The 20,235-nt window shown below is 59.3% G+C and overlaps 1 protein-coding gene across 1 annotated transcript; it reads left to right on the top strand.

Annotated features, from left to right (window-relative positions):
• The first annotated feature begins 5,588 nt into the window (after positions 1 to 5,588).
• Positions 5,589 to 16,619, top strand: SAPCD2 (suppressor APC domain containing 2). The gene is made up of 7 exons (XM_059828947.1): positions 5,589 to 5,980; positions 9,504 to 9,511; positions 10,432 to 10,565; positions 15,012 to 15,158; positions 15,294 to 15,395; positions 15,936 to 16,049; positions 16,491 to 16,619. The coding sequence occupies exons 1-7, from the start codon at positions 5,589 to 5,591 to the stop codon at positions 16,617 to 16,619; spliced, it is 1,026 nt and encodes a 341-aa protein (XP_059684930.1).
• Positions 16,620 to 20,235: the final 3,616 nt, after the last annotated feature.

Raw genomic sequence — 20,235 nt, forward strand, 5'->3', positions numbered from 1 at the left:
TCGCCAGCGCAGCTCTTCCCCCGTGGCTGAAGCCCCGGCCCGCAGCCTCCGCCGAGCGCAGCGGGCTGGCGCCTGGCCCGGGCGCCTTTCTGCAGCGGGCTGAGCCGGGTGCGGGAGATGTGTTTGGCTGCTGAGATGCGTCTGCCCAGGACCCCAGGCGTGCTGGGACCTTTGTATCCGGGAAAGTCTCACGCCTCGCCTTGCACCCGCGCTTGCAAATGTGTCGAAAAGCTCTTGGGGTTATTTCAGCACAGCACGTAGGTAGGTGGATCCCGCCGCCGCACCCCAGCTGTGATGCCTGCCGCAGGGTCAGGCCCCCCGGCTCGCAAGTCCGGCTCACAAGTCCAGCTCCCCGTCAGAGACGCAGCACTGGCAGCGGCGAAGTGATTAAACGCAAACACCCAAAGACCAAGGCTGGGCCAGCCACGAGGCGTCAGAAGGCACGCAGCCAGGCAGCCTCCTCAGCGGCCCGGTGGGGACCACGGGCTGCCGAGAGTGGGGACGGTGCAACATCCTATGCTCCTGCCCTGGAGCCCCTGGTATATTCAGAGCACTCTTGCTGCTGGGCAGCCTGGCACTAACTCCCTGTCCCAGCCGTCGGCCCGTCTCTGGGGCATCCTGCCTGCAGTCGGAGCCCGGCTGGGCAGAAGGAGATGAGAGGACAGACAGACAGCTGCTCAGACACAGCCACCTCCCTGCGTGTGACCGGAGTCAGGGGAGCTGGACCCCATCTGGCTGTGACGATCAGGTCAGGAAGAATCCCTGATAGCTGTCAAAGCTTCTGTTTCACACCCTATTTCCTATTATACATGACTCAACACGGCTTCTGCTTGGGCAGAGGCTTGCAGTTTCAAAAACTCCTCGCTCTGCTCCCGTTTACACAAAATCTTTTCCTCCCGTGGTTGCATTCCCTGCCTGCCTGCTGCATGAGTGGGGGCAGCTCCTTCCACACGCGTGGTGCCTGCTTAACCATCGACCCTTATTCATCGGAAAAGGCTCTGTCAGATCCAACTTAAAAATCCAGCCCTGCCTTTTCCTGTAGAACCCGTACAGCTCTTGCTGCCTCCCCTTGAAGGAACCCCAGCAACTGGTCGTGGGACCTCGTAGCTGTGGGATCTCGGCTCTCCTAGAAGAACTGCAGCGAATCACGCTGCTGCCGGTAGAACACGCTCCCACCCCCCAAACGCAGCCATCCACCAGAACAGGTTTGTCCTGCTGCACAGAGTCCCCTGGGCTGATTCCACAACCCATCGCATCCATGTGGGTAGAAATTTTCTTCTGTAAAGCAATAAAAACAGTGGCAGGTTGGATGAGATAAACCTGGCAGCACAACCTGAGAGAGCGGGAAGGAGGTACACTTGGGCCAAACGGAACACAAGCACGCGGGTGGAACAGGAAATTCATGATTAAAAAAGCTCCAGCGCCCTGAACACAGACAGCAAACACTGCTCCATCGGGGTAAGATATTCTACCAGGAGAGAGGCAGAGCTGCTTATTTTTAGGGCCCTGCTTCAGGCTTCAGTATATAAGTATCCAGCAATATGTTCCCCAAAGAAATGCGGTTTTATGGTTGTTCCCTGGATAAGATGAAAGGCTGGGTAGTTTACGGCTGTGGCATGACTGTTACTACACGCTGCCCTTAGCCGCTCCTGTGATGGCTGGCATCATCGGCAGCAGCAGAGTGGAATTTATAATAGGACAGAGCAATTGCTAGACGGATTCTAACTGAAGGCCTTGCAGCATCTATCACACCCTCATTTAAGCCCCAGACGATTCCCTGTATTTAAATTCACCGTGCTGAGACCCCATCAGCCAGAGGGGCGGGGGGGTGAGACTGGGCACGAGTGACTGCCATGTCCTACCACACGAATTCCTGCTCTGTGGACCCAGGTGTGTCACGGAGCGAGCAAACAAAACCACCACCCCCCTGGACAGCTTATTTTAGCTTCCCACCCGCCGCCCTTCTCGCAGCCCTCGTGACAGCCTGCGAGCCGCCAGGCAGCCACCAGACTTCCTGCTCGCTGGCCCTCCGAGGGAAAAAACAGTCTGGAGGAAAGAAAAGTAACTTTGTGGGCAGCGCCTGGCCCCCTCCAAAGCAAACAGAGCAAGTCCTCAAGAGGCCCTGTAAGCAGCGAGATGGAAAACACGATGGCATCTCAGAGCTGGGAAGATCAAACAAGATAGCCCTCCCCCAAGGGAAAATCTGCTGCTTCTCCGCAGCCACGGTCCCCTTGCCATTTTTAGCCTCTGCCCAGAGGTTTTCTGGGGACAGATCCATTTCTGGGTCGACACTTTGGTACCCCACTGGAAGTGATTCCCTGCACCCCCTCAGCTCTGGGGCTGAAAGAAGGGGTTAATACCAACCGCACTTAATGAATCGGACAGTGACGGGGAGCGCCAGAAACTTGGCATCCGGGCTGTTGTTTGCATGGCTCCTGGTCTGGTTTTAACCAAGCCCTGACCAACCGTTCCTGGGTATGGTCTGGTAACCTGGGCTGGCTGGGGACCAACGCACTCTGGATGTGGCACTGTTTTGGCCAGCAGTGGAATACGTAGAGGCTGCTCCATGTGCCAGGCAGCAGCACGCGTGCACCGAGCCTGCAGACATGCAGCTGGTTCCCCACCAGACCTTGCTCTCCCCCAGGAGAGCGCAGCAGCAGAGGCTCGCAGCATCTGCTTGAACATGGTCATCAGGAGACAACCCCATGGCTGCAGTTACCACGTGCCCTCTGCAGAGTCAAGATTCACATGGGAACACGTACCCACTGCTGAAGCCAGCATGGGGCTTAATCTACTGCCGCAGTCACCCAGCATCACCCACAGATGATCAGTGTCATGTAGGAAGGTGCCCCGGTCTCCACCACCGCACCCGGTTCCCCCAGTGCTCTGCCAGGGTTTGGCGTGGCTGCTGCGACCTCTCCTCCCAGGAGTGGCAACGCTGGGTTGATGGGACACGCTGGCCTGCCAGCAGCCTTCCAGGGGACATCAGACACCCCATGCCCTCCCCAGAGAGGGGCAGGGGTACGTTGGGTGCCACCACACCAGAGGCGTGAGTGCCACCGCCCGTGCCGGCAGGCCAGCAGCGAGGGAGAGTTGGGCCGGGTTTGACTGGTGGCTGGTGCTTCCCAGTAGCTTGGAGGAAGGAGAACTGAGTAACTATGTTGGTCTATTAAAAAAAACAAAGATGGCTCTGTCAGTCAGAAGCGCCTGGGCTGGCCCCAAGATAAACTATTCAGTGAGAGAAAAAACAAAACCAAACCCCAAAAAGCCTTTTCCAAGAATTTTCAAAGTCTCCCTAACCTCATTCAACCCACCTCGCCGAGGATGAAAACATGGGCCTCTCTCATGGCAGCCTCTTGAGGGCAGTTCGGTATGGAAAGCGTAGGCAGAGCAGAGCTGCACTGGGCAGTTGTGTCCCAGCTCCCTGTTGCCAGAGCAGAAAGCTCCACATGGAGGAGCGAGAGTATTTCGGCTGAACCACCAGACACAGTCAATGCCAGGAACTGTTTCTGGTATCTCTGGATTGCTTTCCTGGTGGGATAGACCCACCAGGTGGGGAGATTGGACAAGAGACATTAAGGTCAATTTGAATTCCCCTGTTTCCTGTCTGTTCCAGCAAGCCCAGAGATGTGGGAGGAACCTGGGGAAAACCTCATTTTCCTGCAGGTTTAGCCTTTACTGAGCAAAACAGCCCATGTGCTGGTGCTACCGGAGTTGCGTAGTGTCACATCCACTGCCTTGTTTCTGGAGCAGAAAGGGGAGGGATGATGCACCGGTTCCTTCTCCCTGTATCCTACGCAGGTGTGAACCTGTTCAGTCAAACATGGCAAAGCCAAGCAGAGATCTCAAAACAGGTAGGACAGGTCCGGGGAATTTATGAAAAGAAATGGTTTAAAGAAAAGCAGGTTGTGAACAGCCCAGCCATCGCGCAGAGGAGACCAGCCAGAGCAGGTCCTTGATAGAGAAAAGCCCAGTGAGGGTCTCCAGAAGCTGCTGTGATTTACCTGGCAGCCTGGGTCTGACAGGGCTGAGAAACTCCATGGAGGAGTGGTAGGAATGGGCTGGGAAGCCAGGAGTAGGACCAAGGTGCTGAAGACACCAGGGATGGAGTCCCAGTGTCTGGCCCTGACGGGGAAGCTGGTGGCGAGGTGAGCACAGCAAGTGCCACATGGATGGGAAGGCTTGAGGGCCAAGCATCTTCCCCCTGCTCCCTCTGAAGCTCGCCGAGAGCTAAAGGAGATCACCCCTGGCACGTGTCGTGGCGCAGGCAGACTCGCAACCTGAGCACCCGGACTGTAGCTAATGGCCCTTTCTGGCCATCACCCTCCCCTGGCACGCTCGCTCCCTGCTTCTTCTCTCAGCATCATGAGCATCAAACCAGGATGGGGGCTCTGGAGGGGCCGGCACGTGGCTGCCCATGGCCCCTCGAGCAAGTTGTGGTGCCTGTGACGTGGGAATGGTGACACCAGGGCTTTGAAGTCCGCTTTGTGCAACGCCCCGGCTGACGGAGGGAGTTTGCAGAGGAGGGCAGCGCCTTTCAGTAGGGCTGCTGGGTCTAACAGAAGCAGCAAATTTTGATATAAATTAGAGTTAACAATGCCAGTTCATGCTAAGTTTATAAGGGATATGATCCAAATCCTGTTTCTCTCACATTCCTCCTTTCTCCATGTCCGTGGTTCCTTTGGGCCCCTACCCCAGCTCCTGCTGGCTGGTGGCCACTGGTGCTGCACCAGCCGCAGCACTGGGATGCCCGGACTCCATTCCCGCCGCACGCACTCGCTTCCCTCGCAGCACCGGGCAAGTCAAACACCCAGGACCTCTCCGTGCTGACACAAAAGAGCCATCCATCCCTCTCCCATGGGGACGCTGCCCGGGTGAGAAGCTGGCCCGATGCTTCTTGGCTGTGTTTGCAAAGCTGGAGGCAAGAGCGAACACCGCGTTTGGGGTGATTTTTTTTTTCTTCCTGTTCATTAATCACGTTTTTTTCTGGAGTCTTTAGGTATTTCTGCTTAAAAAGAGAGCCGCTTTCCGTCCTGCGAGGTCACGGTGCCTTTGGGGTGCAAAACCCCAACTCTCCAAAGCTTTTTATTCCCACCAGCAGCAGAAGCGCCCCTGGCATTGGGCGCAGGCAGCGTTGCCCCAACTTCTGCCGGCAAATAAGGAGGTTTGCAGCGGCGGGAGGAGCGGGAGAGGGTCTGCGCTGCCAGAAATGAGGATTTGTGTCCGGTGGATGGACACCAGCCAGCGCGGCCGTGCCCGGGCGGAGGTCACCGAGCCGTTAGCGAGGGTGCAGGGGCTCGGGGGGCGGTGGGATGGAGGAGGAGACACCTCCCTGAGCCCCCCCGTTATCTGCCGGGGGGGAGGAGCGGGGAGTCCCGGTCCCTCCTCCGGAGGGACCGGGACCCCCCGCTCCCCCCCCCGGCCGAGAGCGGGGCGGGCGCCGCGTGGAACTCAAACCGCCGTCCTCCCCCTCAGCCAATGGCCGGCGTCACCGCCCGCCGCCAACCAATGAGAGCGCGGGACCTCCCTCCACCAGCCAATAGGAGCGCGGGGGCCGGAGCGAAGAGTAACGCTCGGGAGCGGCGGCGATGGCCCCGGAGCGCGGCGGCCGGTCGCTCCCCGCCGGTACCGAGGGTCTTCCCCGGGTTTTCCTGCAGAGCCTGCGGACTCTTTTCGATATCCTGGATGACCGGCGGCGGGGTTACGTGCACCTACGGGAGATCGAGTCCCGCTGGCGGGGAGCGGAGGCCCGGGAGCTGCCCGCCGGGGTGATGGAGGGGCTGCGGCGGGCGGCACCGGCCAGCGGGTACCTCACCTTCGAGCGCTTCGTCCTGGGGCTGCGCGCTGCCCTGCCCGGTGCCGACCCCCCGCTGGAAAGCGGCGGGCGGCGGAGCGGGGAGAAGCCGCCGAGCCCGCGCTGTGCCGAGGAGCGGCGCGGGAAGAGCGCCGGGCAGCGGGAGCCGGGCCGCGGCCAAGGTGAGCCGGCGGGGCCGGCCGGGAGCGCCGGGGGTGGGGACGGACCGTGCCCGGCTCGGCGCGGGCGGCCCCCTCGCCGGAGACCCGAGCTCGGCAGGGCGGGGGGGGACCTGCGGCCCGCGGGGCTCCTGGGCGCTGCGCCGGGCTTCAGCCCCGTCCGTGGGCGCTTGTCCGCGCTTCCCGCGGCGTTTCCCCCGTCCGTGGGCGCTTGTCCGCGCTTCCCGCGGCGTTTTCCCCCGTCCGTGGGCGCTTGTCCGCGCTTCCCGCGGCGTTTTCCCCCGTCCGTGGGCGCTTGTCCGCGCTTCCCGCGGCGTTTTCCCCCGTCCGTGGGCGCTTGTCCGCGCTTCCCGCGGCGTTTTCCCCCGTCCGTGGGCGCTTGTCCGCGCTTCCCGCGGCGTTTTCCCCCGTCCGTGGGCGCTTGTCCGCGCTTCCCGCGGCGTTTCCCCCGTCCGTGGGCGCTTGTCCGCGCTTCCCGCGGCGTTTTCCCCCGTCCGTGGGCGCTTGTCCGCGCTTCCCGCGGCGTTTCCCCCGTCCGTGGGCGCTTGTCCGCGCTTCCCGCGGCGTTTTCCCCCGTCCGTGGGCGCTTGTCCGCGCTTCCCGCGGCGTTTTCCCCCGTCCGTGGGCGCTTGTCCGCGCTTCCCGCGGCGTTTTTCCCGTCCGTGGGCGCTTGTCCACTTACAGCGGTGCCAAGAAGAATTAAGGGCTTTACCATAACGTGTCCGCAGTTGTCCCCTGGCGCAGGGTCTGTAGGTGACCTTCCCCAGGCGGGGTAATGCGGCCGCTCGTCTCGGGGGGTGGCTGGGCCCTGGGGTCTCCGAGAGCCGGGCAGCTTCGCCGGAGCCCAAGCAGCAGTGGCGTAGCAGCCCCGAGCTCGGGTGGGCTCCGTGCTGCGGGTGTGCCTTCTCGGAAGGGCTCAGTTCACGATTTCATCCACGTTTTGGACCAAAAAAAATAGTGAAACCTGGTCCAACTTTTTTGTTTGGGCAATTCCGCAGCGGTATTTGCAATAATAAATAATTAAGCAATAACTAAACGGGAAAGCGGTGCCAGGGCGATGTGCTTTCCTGTCCCCAGGCACTGTCCGGGTGGGCAGGCCAGGGCTCTGTCTGCAGAGCTCGCCAGCAGGTCCCGGTAGACTCTGCCCCTTCCTCGGGCCCTTGGGTCCCCGTGCTGGGTCTGCCAGGGCCCCCCACCCCTGGGTGGCATGCTGACCTTGGCGAGGGGGAGACTATTTCACCAACATCTTGATTTGCGGCTAGTCACTAGGAGACGTTATAAGGAAACCAGGCTTCTGGTCTTATCTGGTGTAGGTGATAATTCTTTATCTAGATTTGTGAAGTGCTTTGAGACATACGGACACAAAGGTCTGTGTGAGGAGCTGGTGTTTGTTATTGCAACACTTGAGCGCTGTGACTTCCTCTACCTTGGGAACGTTGTCTGGGCTGGTTTGCCTTCCCTTCCCACTCGCTCCCTCCCCATCCCTTCTTCTGCTGGGTGGAGAAGAAACTTTAACCGTGGCTGACATTCTCTGCTTTCCATTTTGCCTCCAGACTAATCACTAGAGCTTCATCTAGGGGAATATTATTAAGCAGGCTGGTTCTTCTATCATCAAGAGTGTAAATCTGGAAAAACCTGAAAAAAAATCCTGCTTGGTAAATAAACAGCAAATTGAAAGCTCTGCCCTGGAAAGGAGTGAGCAGATGACTACAGCAACTTTTGGGTTGCTGAGGATCTTTCCATTATAGCTGATGTTATATTGATGTCCTGAGCCTGCGGGCAGGGTTAGTGCCTCAGCCCTTGCTGCCAGCTTCCCGCGGTGCAGGGCCGTATTCTGGCAACAGGCCTGAATTTCAGGTTGATTCAGCAGCTTAGCAAACATTGTAACTCGGAGTTATTCTACCTCTTTTAGCTCCAGATCCTGCACAGCTGCTCAGTGCTCCCTCCACTGCGGAGGGCTTCCTGGGGCGTGGGTGAACAGGTAGATATTCCCCTCAACTGGCTGTGAGGGAGTTGGGCACTGCGTGGCGGGACGCGGCTCTTTCTCGCTGGGGAAAAATGTGCTGAGAGCTGCCCGTGGGTGCAGGAGGCCTTGTCTCCATTAACATTATATTGTTTGGGCTCGAGGCTGCTGTGAGCCTCCAGCTGCATGAGGTGGCTTCTGTAAGAACCAAACCAAGTGCAGCGAGCTGGTGTAGCAGAGCTCATCAGCTGCAAGGAGTCTGAGGAGACTCTCCCTGTCTGTCTTTTGGGGGAAGGAGGTGCTCACAGGGTGCCACCCTCGCTCTGCGTGCTGGTCCAGGGGACATCTGCATGTGTCAGAGGTGATTTGGTTGCAAATCATGGCAAGATTGCAGAGACTGGGGCCAGGTGATCCTCCTGGCGTGTCTCATGGCAGGATCTCTTGCACCTCCAGTGAGCTGGTCCTGCTCTTTGCCTAGGAAGAACCGATGCCAGCTCATTAGCAGGGGTCCTGTTTTAGCCACTACATTGTCAGCTCAGGTGCACAGAGCTCAGTTGTTTGACCAGGGAGCACCTCCTTATTCCAGGTTCACCTCAGCTCAACCTGGCGCTTCGAAGTAACAGCAGCAAAAACCTTATTAACGTGTTGTTTCTACCCTGCAGCTCTTCCCAGAGGTGCTCCTGGCTTTGCTTTGGGATTCTGCCTATGGAAGCTACCCTTGGTTTTGGAGCTGCTCCTCAGCTTCCCAAGCAGGATGTGCTACAGGTCTGCTAGGAGAACATGTGCGTGGTTGCACTGGTCTTGCTGGGTTCCTTCCAGGTAGATATGGGTGTATGAAACCCAGGACAGTTGGCAAAACAGATGACTGGACGATACCAAAGACTTTGTGTTCATTGACGTGCTGGAGACCTGTCTATGCCGGAGCACTTGCTGGTAGGAGAAGCGGGATGCCATGATGGACCAGAAGGAGGATTTTTCCCGTGCCACGGTGGCTTCTTTCCCCAATGACACAAAGTGACAGGCTGGGTGAGGTGCTTGTGTAGCATTGCCGGCTGCCCCCTGAGCCCGAGTCCAGCTCTCATTGCTGGACCCGTGCACACATGGCAGCACAGGCAGTCCCAGTATGGTGCAACTCTCCCAGACCTCGTTGCCTTCAAGACGAAGGGTGGCTCCTGCAGCCACGCCTGCCTTCTCTTGCCCCGTATCCCTCTTCCATCGTGTCCGTGTGCTCGGCCGAGGAGACTTGTGGAGCAGCAGGCAGCAATGTGCCAGCCTAGGCGATGCTACGCGCCCTGTCCCGGCACCCGCAGCCCTTTGTGCCTGCGCAGCAGGGAACGTGCTAGACCTGTGCCAGGCAGCTCTGGCGCCTGGGAGCCGGTGTGTGCCCAGCCCGTGGGAGAAGGATGTGGTGATGGGTGGGGGTGCCTGGGAGATATGTGGTGAGCAGTCCCAAGGAGGAGATGTGTTCCCCAGCTGCCTCACTGCCTGCCTTCGCTTGCCTGCCTCCGTGCTGCTCTTGTTTGAAAGCCAGGTTGGGAAAGAAACTCTCGAGGAAAGCTGTGTGCAGAGGGCGGGGTGAGCTGCGAGAGCAAGGGGGTGAGCATGAGGCAGGGTCTGCTGGGGGCTCGGCAGGGGACCGGAGCAAGAAAGGAGGTGCAGCAGGTTTGCTGCCTGGGCACGTCTGGGGAGGGTGCTGGCTGCACCCTTGGCTGCCCTGGGCCGCGATTCGGGGCGGCAGGGCGGTGCTCTGCCAGCTCGGCCAGAAGCGGGCATCTGATCCGGCTTGGCCGTGGCCGCAGGGCTGCGTTTCTGGCGAGTTCACCAGGGTGGGCGGTGCGGGGCTTGTACTGACTTTACTGCAGGTGCCCAGCCAGTACCTGCGTTGGCATACAGGCAGGAGGTGTCTGATCCAGCCTAAAACCTGCCTGTATGAACTTAATCTGCAAAAATAGGTTATGCATGGATTTGCACCAGCGTCATGTGTTTGCAGTAGATCAGTCTTTTGCAAGATAGGATGTTGGGATTTTAATAAAATTTTGGAAAACTTACAGCCTGATTTACTCTATGGTTAGACCTCAGGCACGGGTCTTGGGGGGGGGACATCTGCATGGCCAAGCCCAACAGCGAGCAGGAGCTGCCTTCAGGAGGAGTCAGTGCCACCTGAGCGGGAGCCAGGGTCCCATGAGGATGGGACGAGGGTGACAATATCACTAATGGTTTAATGCCTGTGCCAGGACTGAAAAAGCATTGCCTGGAAGCTGCCTGCTTTTTGCAGATGATCACCAAGGTCTGTTGCCAGCCTGGCGCAGCCAAGTTGTTGCTGAAGCCTGCCCTGCCCATACAAAGACACGAGCAGGCGCTTGGGCCGGTGCTTTGCTCAGCTGCTCCCTGCCATGTCCGTTTGCAAGACCACCCTGCAGATAGTCCCACAGAAGTGGCCATGGGGAGGTTTTTGTTGCAAGCGGCTGGTGGCCTCATGCTTTCCTCTGTTACAGGTGGTGATGCTAAGGCTGCTGGGCAGTCCCAGGGAGATGGCAGCCATTCAGGGGCTGGGGATACTCGGAGGCATCAGAGGGGACGTGCAGAACACCGGAGACACACCATTACCAACGGCGTGGACTTCAGCATGGTAAGGGGACAGCCCTGTCATGAACTCCAGCAAAGGGCCTGTGGTCCCTGGGGGAAGGTGGATTGCAGGGGGCCCTCACCGCTGACACCAGCTCTGTTTAGGCTGTGGCTCCCCCCGCCTACCCTGTACGTGTGGGGTGTCGGGCAGATCACAGAATGATGGGGTTTGGAAGGGACCTCTAGAGATCGTCTAGTCCAACCCCCCGCCAGAGCAGGGTCACCCAGAGCAGATCGCACAGGAACGCGTCCAGGCGAGTTCTGAGTATCTCCAGAGAAGGAGATTCCACAACCTCTCTGGGCAGCCTGTTCCAGTGCTCTGCCACCCTCAAAGTGAAGAAGCTCCTCCTCATGTTTAGACGGAACTTCCTATGACCAAGTTTGTGCCCGTTACCTCTCATCCTGTCACTGGGCACCACTGAAAAAAGACTGGCCCCATCTCCCTGGCACCCACCCCTGAAGTATTCATAAGCATTGATAAGATCCCCCCTCAGTCTTCTCTTCTCCAGACCAAAAAAACCGATGTCCCTCAGCCTTTGCTCATAAGAAGGATGTTCCAGTCCCCTCATCATCTTCGCAGCCCTTTGCTGTACCCTCTCCAGCAGCTCCCTGTCCTTCTTGATCCGGGGAGCCCAGAACGGGACACAGGACTCCAGATGTGCCTCAGCAGGGCAGAGTAGAGGGGGAGGATAACCTCCCCCGCCCTGCTAGCCACACTCTTCTTGATGCCCCCCAGGATGCCCTTGGCCTTCTGGGCCCCAAGGGCACGTTGCTGGCTCATGGCCATCCTGTTGTCCCCCAGGACTCCCAGGTCCCTCTCTACAGAGCTGCTCTCCAGCAGGTCAGCCCCTCACCTGTACTGATGCACGGGGTTATTCCTGATATTTTTCATCCTGATATTTTGGATACAAAGCTCTGACGCATGTGGAGGTCCTGCCATTACTTCCGAGGTGCTTTCTGTCCTGAATCGTGCCAGACGGGGAGGAGGCACATGTTCCCCTGCCTTCCTCCAGAGTGAGGGCAGCCCACGGAGCCAGCGTTTAACTGCATGGGTGCCTTCCCTGTGGGCAAAAACTTGGGCAGGGAAAGGCAAACATGTAGGTGTAGGAGCAGGTGGGTCTCTGGGCCTTTCAAGCACTCCAGTGAAGGTCGGTACGCTCTGTGCTGGCAAGCGGTGGTGCCGGGCTGTGTCCCCTGCCAGATGTTCTCTGTAAATCAGGGCTCAAGCATGCTGATCCTCCTGGCTCCCGAGAGACTTTTTGCCAGTAATGCAGAGAAACCAGCATTGAATTTAGCCGGGCAGCCCAGGATGGAGGGATCGGCTCCCCTTCCTCACTCCCTCAGTGGAGAGGTTTGGATCAGATTGCCTGGATGAAGGGATCCGCACTGCTCCCAAGTGGGATGGAGGAGCTGCCTGGGCATGTTGCCCACAAGCTCAAGCTAAATTTTCCTGGGAAGAGAGCCAGGATCCAGCCTGCAGGATGAGTGATCGGCCAGAGCTCGTCTCGCCGGTGTTGGAGCTGCTGCCAAGGCTGTGACTGTCACCTCTGCACTTCCACCCCTCACACCCTGGTGTCACCCTGCTCCCCGAGCCCAGCGGGGCTGACCAGCCCTGCGGGCAGCATCGATTACAGCCTGGCACTGGCCTTGGGGGACATAAGGTGCTCCGACACCTGGCCTGGGGAGGGGAGGTTTGTGCACACATGGTTTGCTGGGCTTGCAGCCACACAGGGGGCTGGGATGCTCTTGGGCTCAGGGGGTCTCTGCTGAGAGGTGCTGGCAAGGAGTAATAAATGTAGATGTGTGTGTCTGGGGATGGGGGTCTCTGGCTCTCGGGGTTTTGGTGCCTGGGAGTTGCTGTTTTGGAGAGGGGAAGGTCTCTCCTTCCCTGTGCGTGCAGCTCCAGGCTGGAGCCTGTCACTGCCATCAGTTCAAGGTCCTGCCTGGTACTGGTGAGGAGGGGTTGGTGGCCAGCGTGTCTTGCTGAGAGCTGGGGTCTGCTCCCAGCTCCGCTGCAAGTGCTCTTGCTCTGGGCTCATGCTGCCCTTGCCTCTGTTTCCCCAAGTTGTTGTGGGGGTGGTGGGAGGGAGGTCCTCTGCCTTTCTTCCCCCCTCCGCACATACCCGAGTGCTGCGCTGCTTTTAGTATGCTACTTCCCCTGGAGAAGGGGTGTCTGTCCCTGTTCCGCAGGTGAGGCGCCTTCCCTGGCACCCCGGCAGGAGCCTTTCGGTACTAAGCGTAGAGAGAGAGTTGGAGCAGGTTTGAGTCGAGCAAGGACCGAATCTCTGTGCAGGGCAGTGCTGTCACCTCCCCCCTGATGCTGGAGGATGTTGGGCCCCCGCAGAGACAAGGCACTCAGCTGTGATTAGGCTAATTTGCCTAAAGCCCAGGGAGCGATGGGAGCACCGATATCCATCCTGCATCCCCGATATCCATCCTGCATCCCCAGTGCACTGGGACGGGTTCATCCCGAGCAGCGAAGTGGAGCTGTGGGGGCTGTGCTGCGGCCCCAGGACCCTTTGCAGCACCACAGCTGGTGTCCGCTCAGCTGGTGTTTTTCAGCCGGTCCACCATCGATCGGCCTGATTTCCCCGTGGCCGCAGGAGGTAGCTGGGATGAGACCTTCTGTGAAAAGCCAAGCGCTTTCATTCGTAGGCAGCCCAGGGTACAGAACTGTCCCCTCCCCTTCTACGCTGGGTACCACCAACCAGGTCCAGCGCTCTGTCTTCCTCCTGCCCCAGAAGCTGCCTCTGTCTCCAGAGGATCCCATCCTTGGAGTGAGATGCCATCTGTCGCCGCTCCCGGCAGAGCTGGTGATGTCCCACTGCTCCGTGGGATGCTGCCTCTTCCTCCGGTCGCTGTGCTGGCCAGCACGCCTGGTGGGTCCCGGGCAGGCCAGGCGGTCGTGGGCTGCAGCCCGAGCTGGGTGGGGGTCCTTGCCACGTACAGCACCTTCTTCGTGCCCCTCAGCAACAGCCTGCGTAGCACCAAGGCTCTGCGCTTCTTCCTGTGGGTATGTCCCCTTTGGTTTGTCTGTCCATCCAAGCATGGGGGGCAGGGGAGGGGGCCTGTCCTGTTGCAAACAGCATTTCCAGGAGCAGCCCTGGAGTAAAGGGTGGCTGGTGTGGGGCAGTTGGGAGGCTTTGGGGCTGGCCCTGGGGACAGGGAAGCGCTGGAGGCCTGAAGAAGTTCTTGGTGTGGTCTCATTTGTCCCTGGGGATGGGGATCTGTTCAGGGTCGCTTCTGAGCTGAATCACTCCCCTCCAGATGCTCTCCAAAGCAGCAGGAGAGGTTCCTGAGCATCCAGCAGCTTCTGGGTGACCGAAGGCCCATGGGTGCCTGGAGGAGACTCTCCTGGAGCCCAGCCTGTGCCGTGCGTGGTGGAGGCCAGGCTGAGTTGTGGCAGAGAAGGCGGAAGCAGCAAGTCAGGCAGCTCCCCACGTCCTTGGCATGGAGACGGGGGCAGGAGCCAAGGGAGCACGCCGGCACAGCTCGGGAGAAGGGGAGTAGGAGCTCTGAGCTTGCTGAGTGAGGGCTGATGAAAGGGTTGCTGCACCGGTTGCTCGGTTCCCCGGGGATGTCCCCTCTTCTCTCGGCACCTCTGTGATCGCCGGTGGCAGTGCAGTTCCAAGGGGCAGCAGGAGAAGGTGGCAGCGGAGCAGGGGACCCCGTGTCCCCTGGGGTAGAGACCGCTGCTCCAGCCCCGCTGTCGACGGAGGGACCGAGCTGTGTGCCCTGCAGCAGCCTTGGCTGTGCCGCAACCCGGCACAGGGTCCTGCCCTGCTTGTCCCAGGGGGCTGGTCGGGGGGCAGGAGCCCTGGGCACCCTGGTAGCAGCCCTCCAGGTGCATAAAGGTCCCTGCGTCCCTCTCCAGGTGATGATGGTGCTTGAACCTGAAAGACTAGCAGAGACATTCAGCAGAAAGGTATGCTGTGCTCTGCTCAGCTTGGAGGTGCTTGGTGGTGGGGGGTAAAGCAGAGGGGGGAGCAGAGCACTGGGGGAACAGGGCTGCAGGTTTTCCTCTGACTTCCAGTCTGCACATTTAGCTCGGCTGTTTGTCGCTTGCCGAGAGCCATGTCTGTTTGTGCTGCTGGCTGACGCTCGCAGCCTTGGGGGGGATTTGGGGAGCGGCTGCAGGCCCCGCTCTCGCTGCGTCCGTGGATAAATATGAGGCAGAGAAACCTGCTTCTGCGGTGGGGAGCAGGAGGGTGGAGGCGGCCTGACTGTCCTTCACCTGCTTAGGTTGTTCTCCCAAACCAGAGAACTCTTCCCCCAAAGCAGCATGAGGCAACAGCCATCATCCCGCTCCTCTGCGGCTTTTCATGGGGAGAGGGGCTGAGACCCCAGCCCATATTCATATCTCTCCACACCTCATGAAGAAACCAGCTCCTGGGGCTTGACAAGGCTTTGATGGGGAGGGGGTGACATCTCTGCATGCTCTGTCCTGCAGCTGAAGCACATGAAGGAGCTGGAACAGGAGAAGGATGTCCTGCTGCAGGGTCTGGAGCTGGTAGAGCGCGCGCGGGAGTGGTACCACCAGCACATCCAGTTCATGCAGGAACGCCAGAGGCTCCTGGGGAAGAACAAAACCAGTGCTGTGAGTCTGGGGCTTGTTCTTGGGGTGCCCGTCTGCTTGGGAGGGTCTGGGTTCGGAGAACCGGGCTGAGACTTGGCTGAACCTGGAGCTAGCCCCATGGTAACCCCCAGCCTCTTCTTCCTCCCTGTCCCCCAGGAATTCCTCCCTGAGGGCGGCCAGAGCCACCTGGGGCTCCTGGTCCCCAAGCTGCAGGAGGTGAACCGCTGCCTGGGTGACCTCCTTTCCACTGCCGGCAAGGTGAGAGCAACAGATTAGCAGCTTGTGGTTGTTTGTGTGAGCTTGGGACCCATCCTGTCCCCCGCCTCATGCTGGTGGCTGGGCTGACATCGGAGCTGCCAGAGTTTGCCCGGGCTCTGGAGAGGTGACTTGGCTCCGTGGGCAAGATAGGGGATGGCCAAGAGGACAGCACAGCTGGTCTCAAGCTGGGCTAGGGGATGCTCAAGGCATTTGGGAGACTAAAGGAGATCCCCAAAAAGGTGTAGCTATTGTCAAATGAATAAGGAAACGATCCTGCTGAGGTGCTGAGTAAGTCCTCTCGGAGCTGGCTGTCCTGCCAGGCTACTGGCCGGAGCCGGACACGCTGGCAGGAATGCTTCCCACCTCTGCCTGCCTTGCTGGAGACCCTGTGATGGCCTGTGCTGGGATCTTAATCCTGTGCTGGACTTCTCTCAGTTCTGCATGTGCCACAGAAATGGCTTCTGGCTTTGGAGAAAGGCTGGGGAGGGCAGCCAGGAAAGAGGCTCAATGTCTCATCCCTTCCCTTCATCTTCCCTGCAGCCAGCAAACCCCTCCTCAGCTCTGAGCAGGCTGGTCCCCGTGGCATCCCCAGCCTCAGCAGGCTCCCAGCAAGCCATCAACATGTTGAAGGAGCAAAACCGGCTTCTCACCAAGGCAAGTGGGGGTACAGGGGGAGGAGATCCCCTTGGGGGGGCTGGGAGAGGAAGTGGAGTGGGATGGGGCTGGGGAAGGAATACGAGTCAGTGGAAATTGTTCCTTTAACTTGGCCAACCTTCGTCATCCCAGAGAAGGGTGTGTGGGCTGCACCTGAAGACCCTCCGTCACACAGCTGTGTCCAGCTGTTTGCTAGGTGAGGGTCCGTGGGCAGGGATGGGGCATCCCCGCTGGAGGGTAAAAACTGTGACAAATGCAGGTCACGATAGGGTGCAGACTCTGCAGCTGGGGTCTGCGAGCAGGGCTGCTGCGGAAGGGACACCCGTGATGCTCCTGCCAGGGCCAGGCTCACTGCCGGGGTTCACATCCCAGCACCTGCAGCGCAGCAAATGCCAACATTTTTCTCCTCTGAGCAGCATTTTCCTCCTCTGTCCCATGCAGGAGGTGACCGACAAGAGCGAACGCATCACCCAGTTGGAGCAGGAAAAATCTGCCCTGATCAAGCAGCTCTTTGAGGCTCGCGCCCGCAATAACCATGAAACGAGCCAGCTGGACTCCACCTTCATCTAGTGCCCGTCTCCCCCCTCCCTGTCCTCAAGCTTCCCCGGGGGTTTCGTGGGACTCTTGCCCAAAACCTATTGCACCCATTGCTCCAGGTGTCGTACCTCGAGGTCTGGAGCTGCTGGTGGCACCTCTGCAGGAGGAAGCCGGGAAGGCGCTTCCCTGACCATGCCTGGGGAGCATCCCCGCACTGCTCTGCTGCTGGGCTTTCCAGCTGTGCTGCTCTCAAGCTGCTCCTTTTCTGTCTCTAAATGGACCGCAGGGACTGTACCCCCAACCCCATGATCCCCAATGTGCTGGGGGAAACAGCCGCTGCCCGCACTGCCTGCACGGGGGGAGCTGCTGTGCCCTTGGCCTGACTTAGGCTGAATTTTGGCTGCTCTCAGAAAAAGATGATGCATCTTCAGCACTCCAGATATCATCTCCAGGCAAGCCTGGCTGCTGAAGGGTGGCCTGTCCCCTGCTTGTCCCGCTACTGGAAGACAAGATTGAAAATCCAATGGGGCGTGCCTGGCCCCTCTCTGCTGCCTGAGTTCTGTCTGCCAGTAACACCATACTGGGCCAGAGCAGTGCCCAAGCTGGTGCTCCTCCTGGCATAATCCCTCTTTCCAGTTTGCAGTAGTGATGCCGTAGTCACTGTTTACATGTCTCCAGGCTCCTGTAGTTAATGAGCCATAGACCCAAACGAGGTAGCCCGTACCTCTGAGCTGCTCTTGCAGGCTGTTTGCAGGTTGAGGTAGACACCTCTGCATCCCTTGATTTGGCTTGACCTGGCAAATGTTTCCTTATGATGGCCAGGCTCATATTTTTTTCATGATGACTTTAAAAGGAGAGGTGATGTCCTACAGCATGAGGATGCTAACGCAAGCCTGACTTCACAGAGGGGCTTTAGGACAAGGTTTTGTATCTAACTGAAGGTGGGTGATGGAGCGGAGGCTGATGGGCTCTTTCCTTTGCACATCTCCAAGTGGAGAAATGGCAGCTTTGCCTGTGCTGGTGGTGGACGCTGGCTCCCCGGGGTGACATCCCGAGTGCGAATTGCACCCCTCTCCAGGTCTTTTTGGGGTGGTGGTGGTGGTCTTAGCCTGGGTCCTGGTATCCTGAGATGCACCAGTCTAACTCCTCCTTCCCACCCAGCTCAGTGATGATGCTTGAGCTGAATGATGTCTTCCACTGTGGCTTGGTACTTGGTATTTATGGTACTTTCATAGGAGATCCTGTGAATCCCCATGTAGCACAGACCTGGCCCTCCGTAGCTCCAAGACCAGGACCTTTCTCTCCAGGGTTGTTTCATGCTCGGACTCTCCTGACACGATGCTGTGGAGCAATGCACTGAGCTGGGCAGAAGGTGCTGGACCTGCCCTGCCGTGGGCTGGGCACCATGCAGACCAATTCCTGTCTCACTCCTGTTTTTGTCTGTCCGGTTCTGTCTGTCCCATCCAACTCCTCCCTCTGAGGTTGATCTTGACCTGAAGCTCACTGCAAGGCATGAATCCCTGCTCTACCCTTGTGCCTGCTGCCCTGTGCTGGAGTGGGGATCGGCAGAGTGCCAGGGAGAGGGAGGAGGAGGAGGAGCAAGGCCATGGCTAGTCGTGTCCCCTCTCTGCAGGAGTAGGGTGTTAGTTGTCCCCTGGGCATCGGTGCCTGCCATCTCTTTCGTGATGCCACCTCTGGTGTCCAGTGCCTGTTTTGCCTCAGGTTTAATTAAAAGTGACCCTCTTTGTGAGGAGGGTCACCTGTCTGTAGGGATAATAAAGTGGAGTGAACTATTTAATTTATCCTTCTGTCTCTCTGCCTAAATCAGCCCATCTACTGCTGCGAGCCTTGAGGTTCCTGACTGTCCTGTCCCATGGGATGTGGGGTGAGCTGAGGTTACACAATCAAAGCCTGAGTACGAGGACCCCAGGCCGTCTCTGTTCCAGGCCATGTTCCCATGCCCTTTCTCATCCCCTCTGGGGCTGGGGATCCCCAGTCTCTCCTCACCACTGTAGGACGGGGTCATGAAGCCACTTGCACCCCTTCCAGTGCTTGTAGCTTCATCCAGCTGCTTCCCCCAGAAGCTGTGCTGGGGGCTCATACTCCTCAGGTGGTGCTGGTGTAGTTCACAACCTCTTATTTCTTTTTAAGCCCCCTCCCTCGGAGCTGGGTCCCGTGGCTGTGGGCAGCGGTGGCCGTGTTGCTCTGCAGTGGCTCCTTCCCACAGGGGCAGCCGGAGGGGACCTCGCTGGCACGGTGCGCTGCGGTGCACATCCCTCTGCCCGGCGCCGAGCCTGGCAGCACCCGTTGGGGGTGAACCTGGGGCTCTACGCTGGCTGGAGGCACCTTCCTTCGCCCCTTGGCACAGCGGGGCTGTGGGGTGAGCTGGGACCCCCTGCACCCTGCAGAACCCGCTGGGGTTGAGCTGTCTGTGCCTCCCCCGCTGGCAACGGAGCCAGGAGGGGGACCTGAGCCAAGTCCCCCGCAAATGGGAGAGGCATCTTTGCTCCAGCCTCTTTCAAGCGGTGCTTAGGGCAGCCACAAGTCCCAGACAGGGCAAGGAGGGGAGGCGATAATTGCGCTCAGTTCCCATTCCATGCCTTTGCTTGGATGCAAAGCCCACGAGGTCTTTCAAAGGAAAGAGAGGATCATTGTCCCCGCTCAATGCCGCTCTGTGCAGAGCTGTGCTGCTGCTGTGCCCTGCTGCTGCTGCTGCCACTGCCCCAGCCCAGGGGAACATCCCGGCCCCGGCCCGGCAGCGCTGGCTCCGGGCCCGCTTCCTGCCCGGGTGGCAGGGGAGCTCCGAAGCCCGATGGGCCTGCTGGGATGGGTCCCCCTGGGAGCTGCAGGGCTGACCTCGAGCTGTTGCCCCGGCCGGGCCATGCTGTTTCTGGGTCCCTGAGGGGTCTGGTCTGTGCCTGACCCTCACCTGCGTGTCTGGGCTGTGTCCACCTCGGCACCTTTAACTGTGAGGGCTGGCACCACTGCAGTGGTGGTCCAGGAGCCACGAGACTTGGGTTTGTGGCCAGGTCTGTAAACGATGCACTGGGTGACGAGGGTGAACACCTTCCCTTCTCTTCAGGCTCTGTTCCTGCTAGAGCTGGGTTTGCACAGATCTGTGAATGCATCTCCAGGGTTCTGGTCACATCTGGAAACCGCTGCGTGAAGCTGCAGCCCACACTGGGAACAGCTGGAGCAGGTCTCTGCTGTCCCCCACCAGGGCAGCTCCTGCCGACCCCCCTCAGCTCAGTCCCTCCGCGCGTGAGGTTGTCAAACCCAGGTGTAACACCACATAGTCAACACTCATGTCACCAGGCATTTATCACAGCCACCAGGGTGAGACCCCACGAGGAGTCCCCACTGCCAGAGCTTGGTGATGGGGAACTTGGTTATCAGGAGCGGGGTGTGCTTGGCCCTCTCCTGGGCTCAACCCGGAGATGTGTCCGGCCCCTGAGTTGCCCTGGGGCATGCAGGATCTCATCCTCAGCATCCTCAGCCATGTGGTTTGGGAAGGATCCAGTCACCCAGGTCTATTTGTAGTTTCTCTCTCTTCTCCTGCCCAGCTCCATGCCCTTCTCACGCTCTTGGAGGCTGGGCTGCGTGCCCAGCTACCCCCCTTATTGAAGGGCTGCTCTCCCAGCAGAGCAAT

This window comes from Gavia stellata, chromosome 24 (genome assembly GCF_030936135.1).
Source record: "Gavia stellata isolate bGavSte3 chromosome 24, bGavSte3.hap2, whole genome shotgun sequence".
Lineage (NCBI taxonomy): Eukaryota > Metazoa > Chordata > Aves > Gaviiformes > Gaviidae > Gavia > Gavia stellata.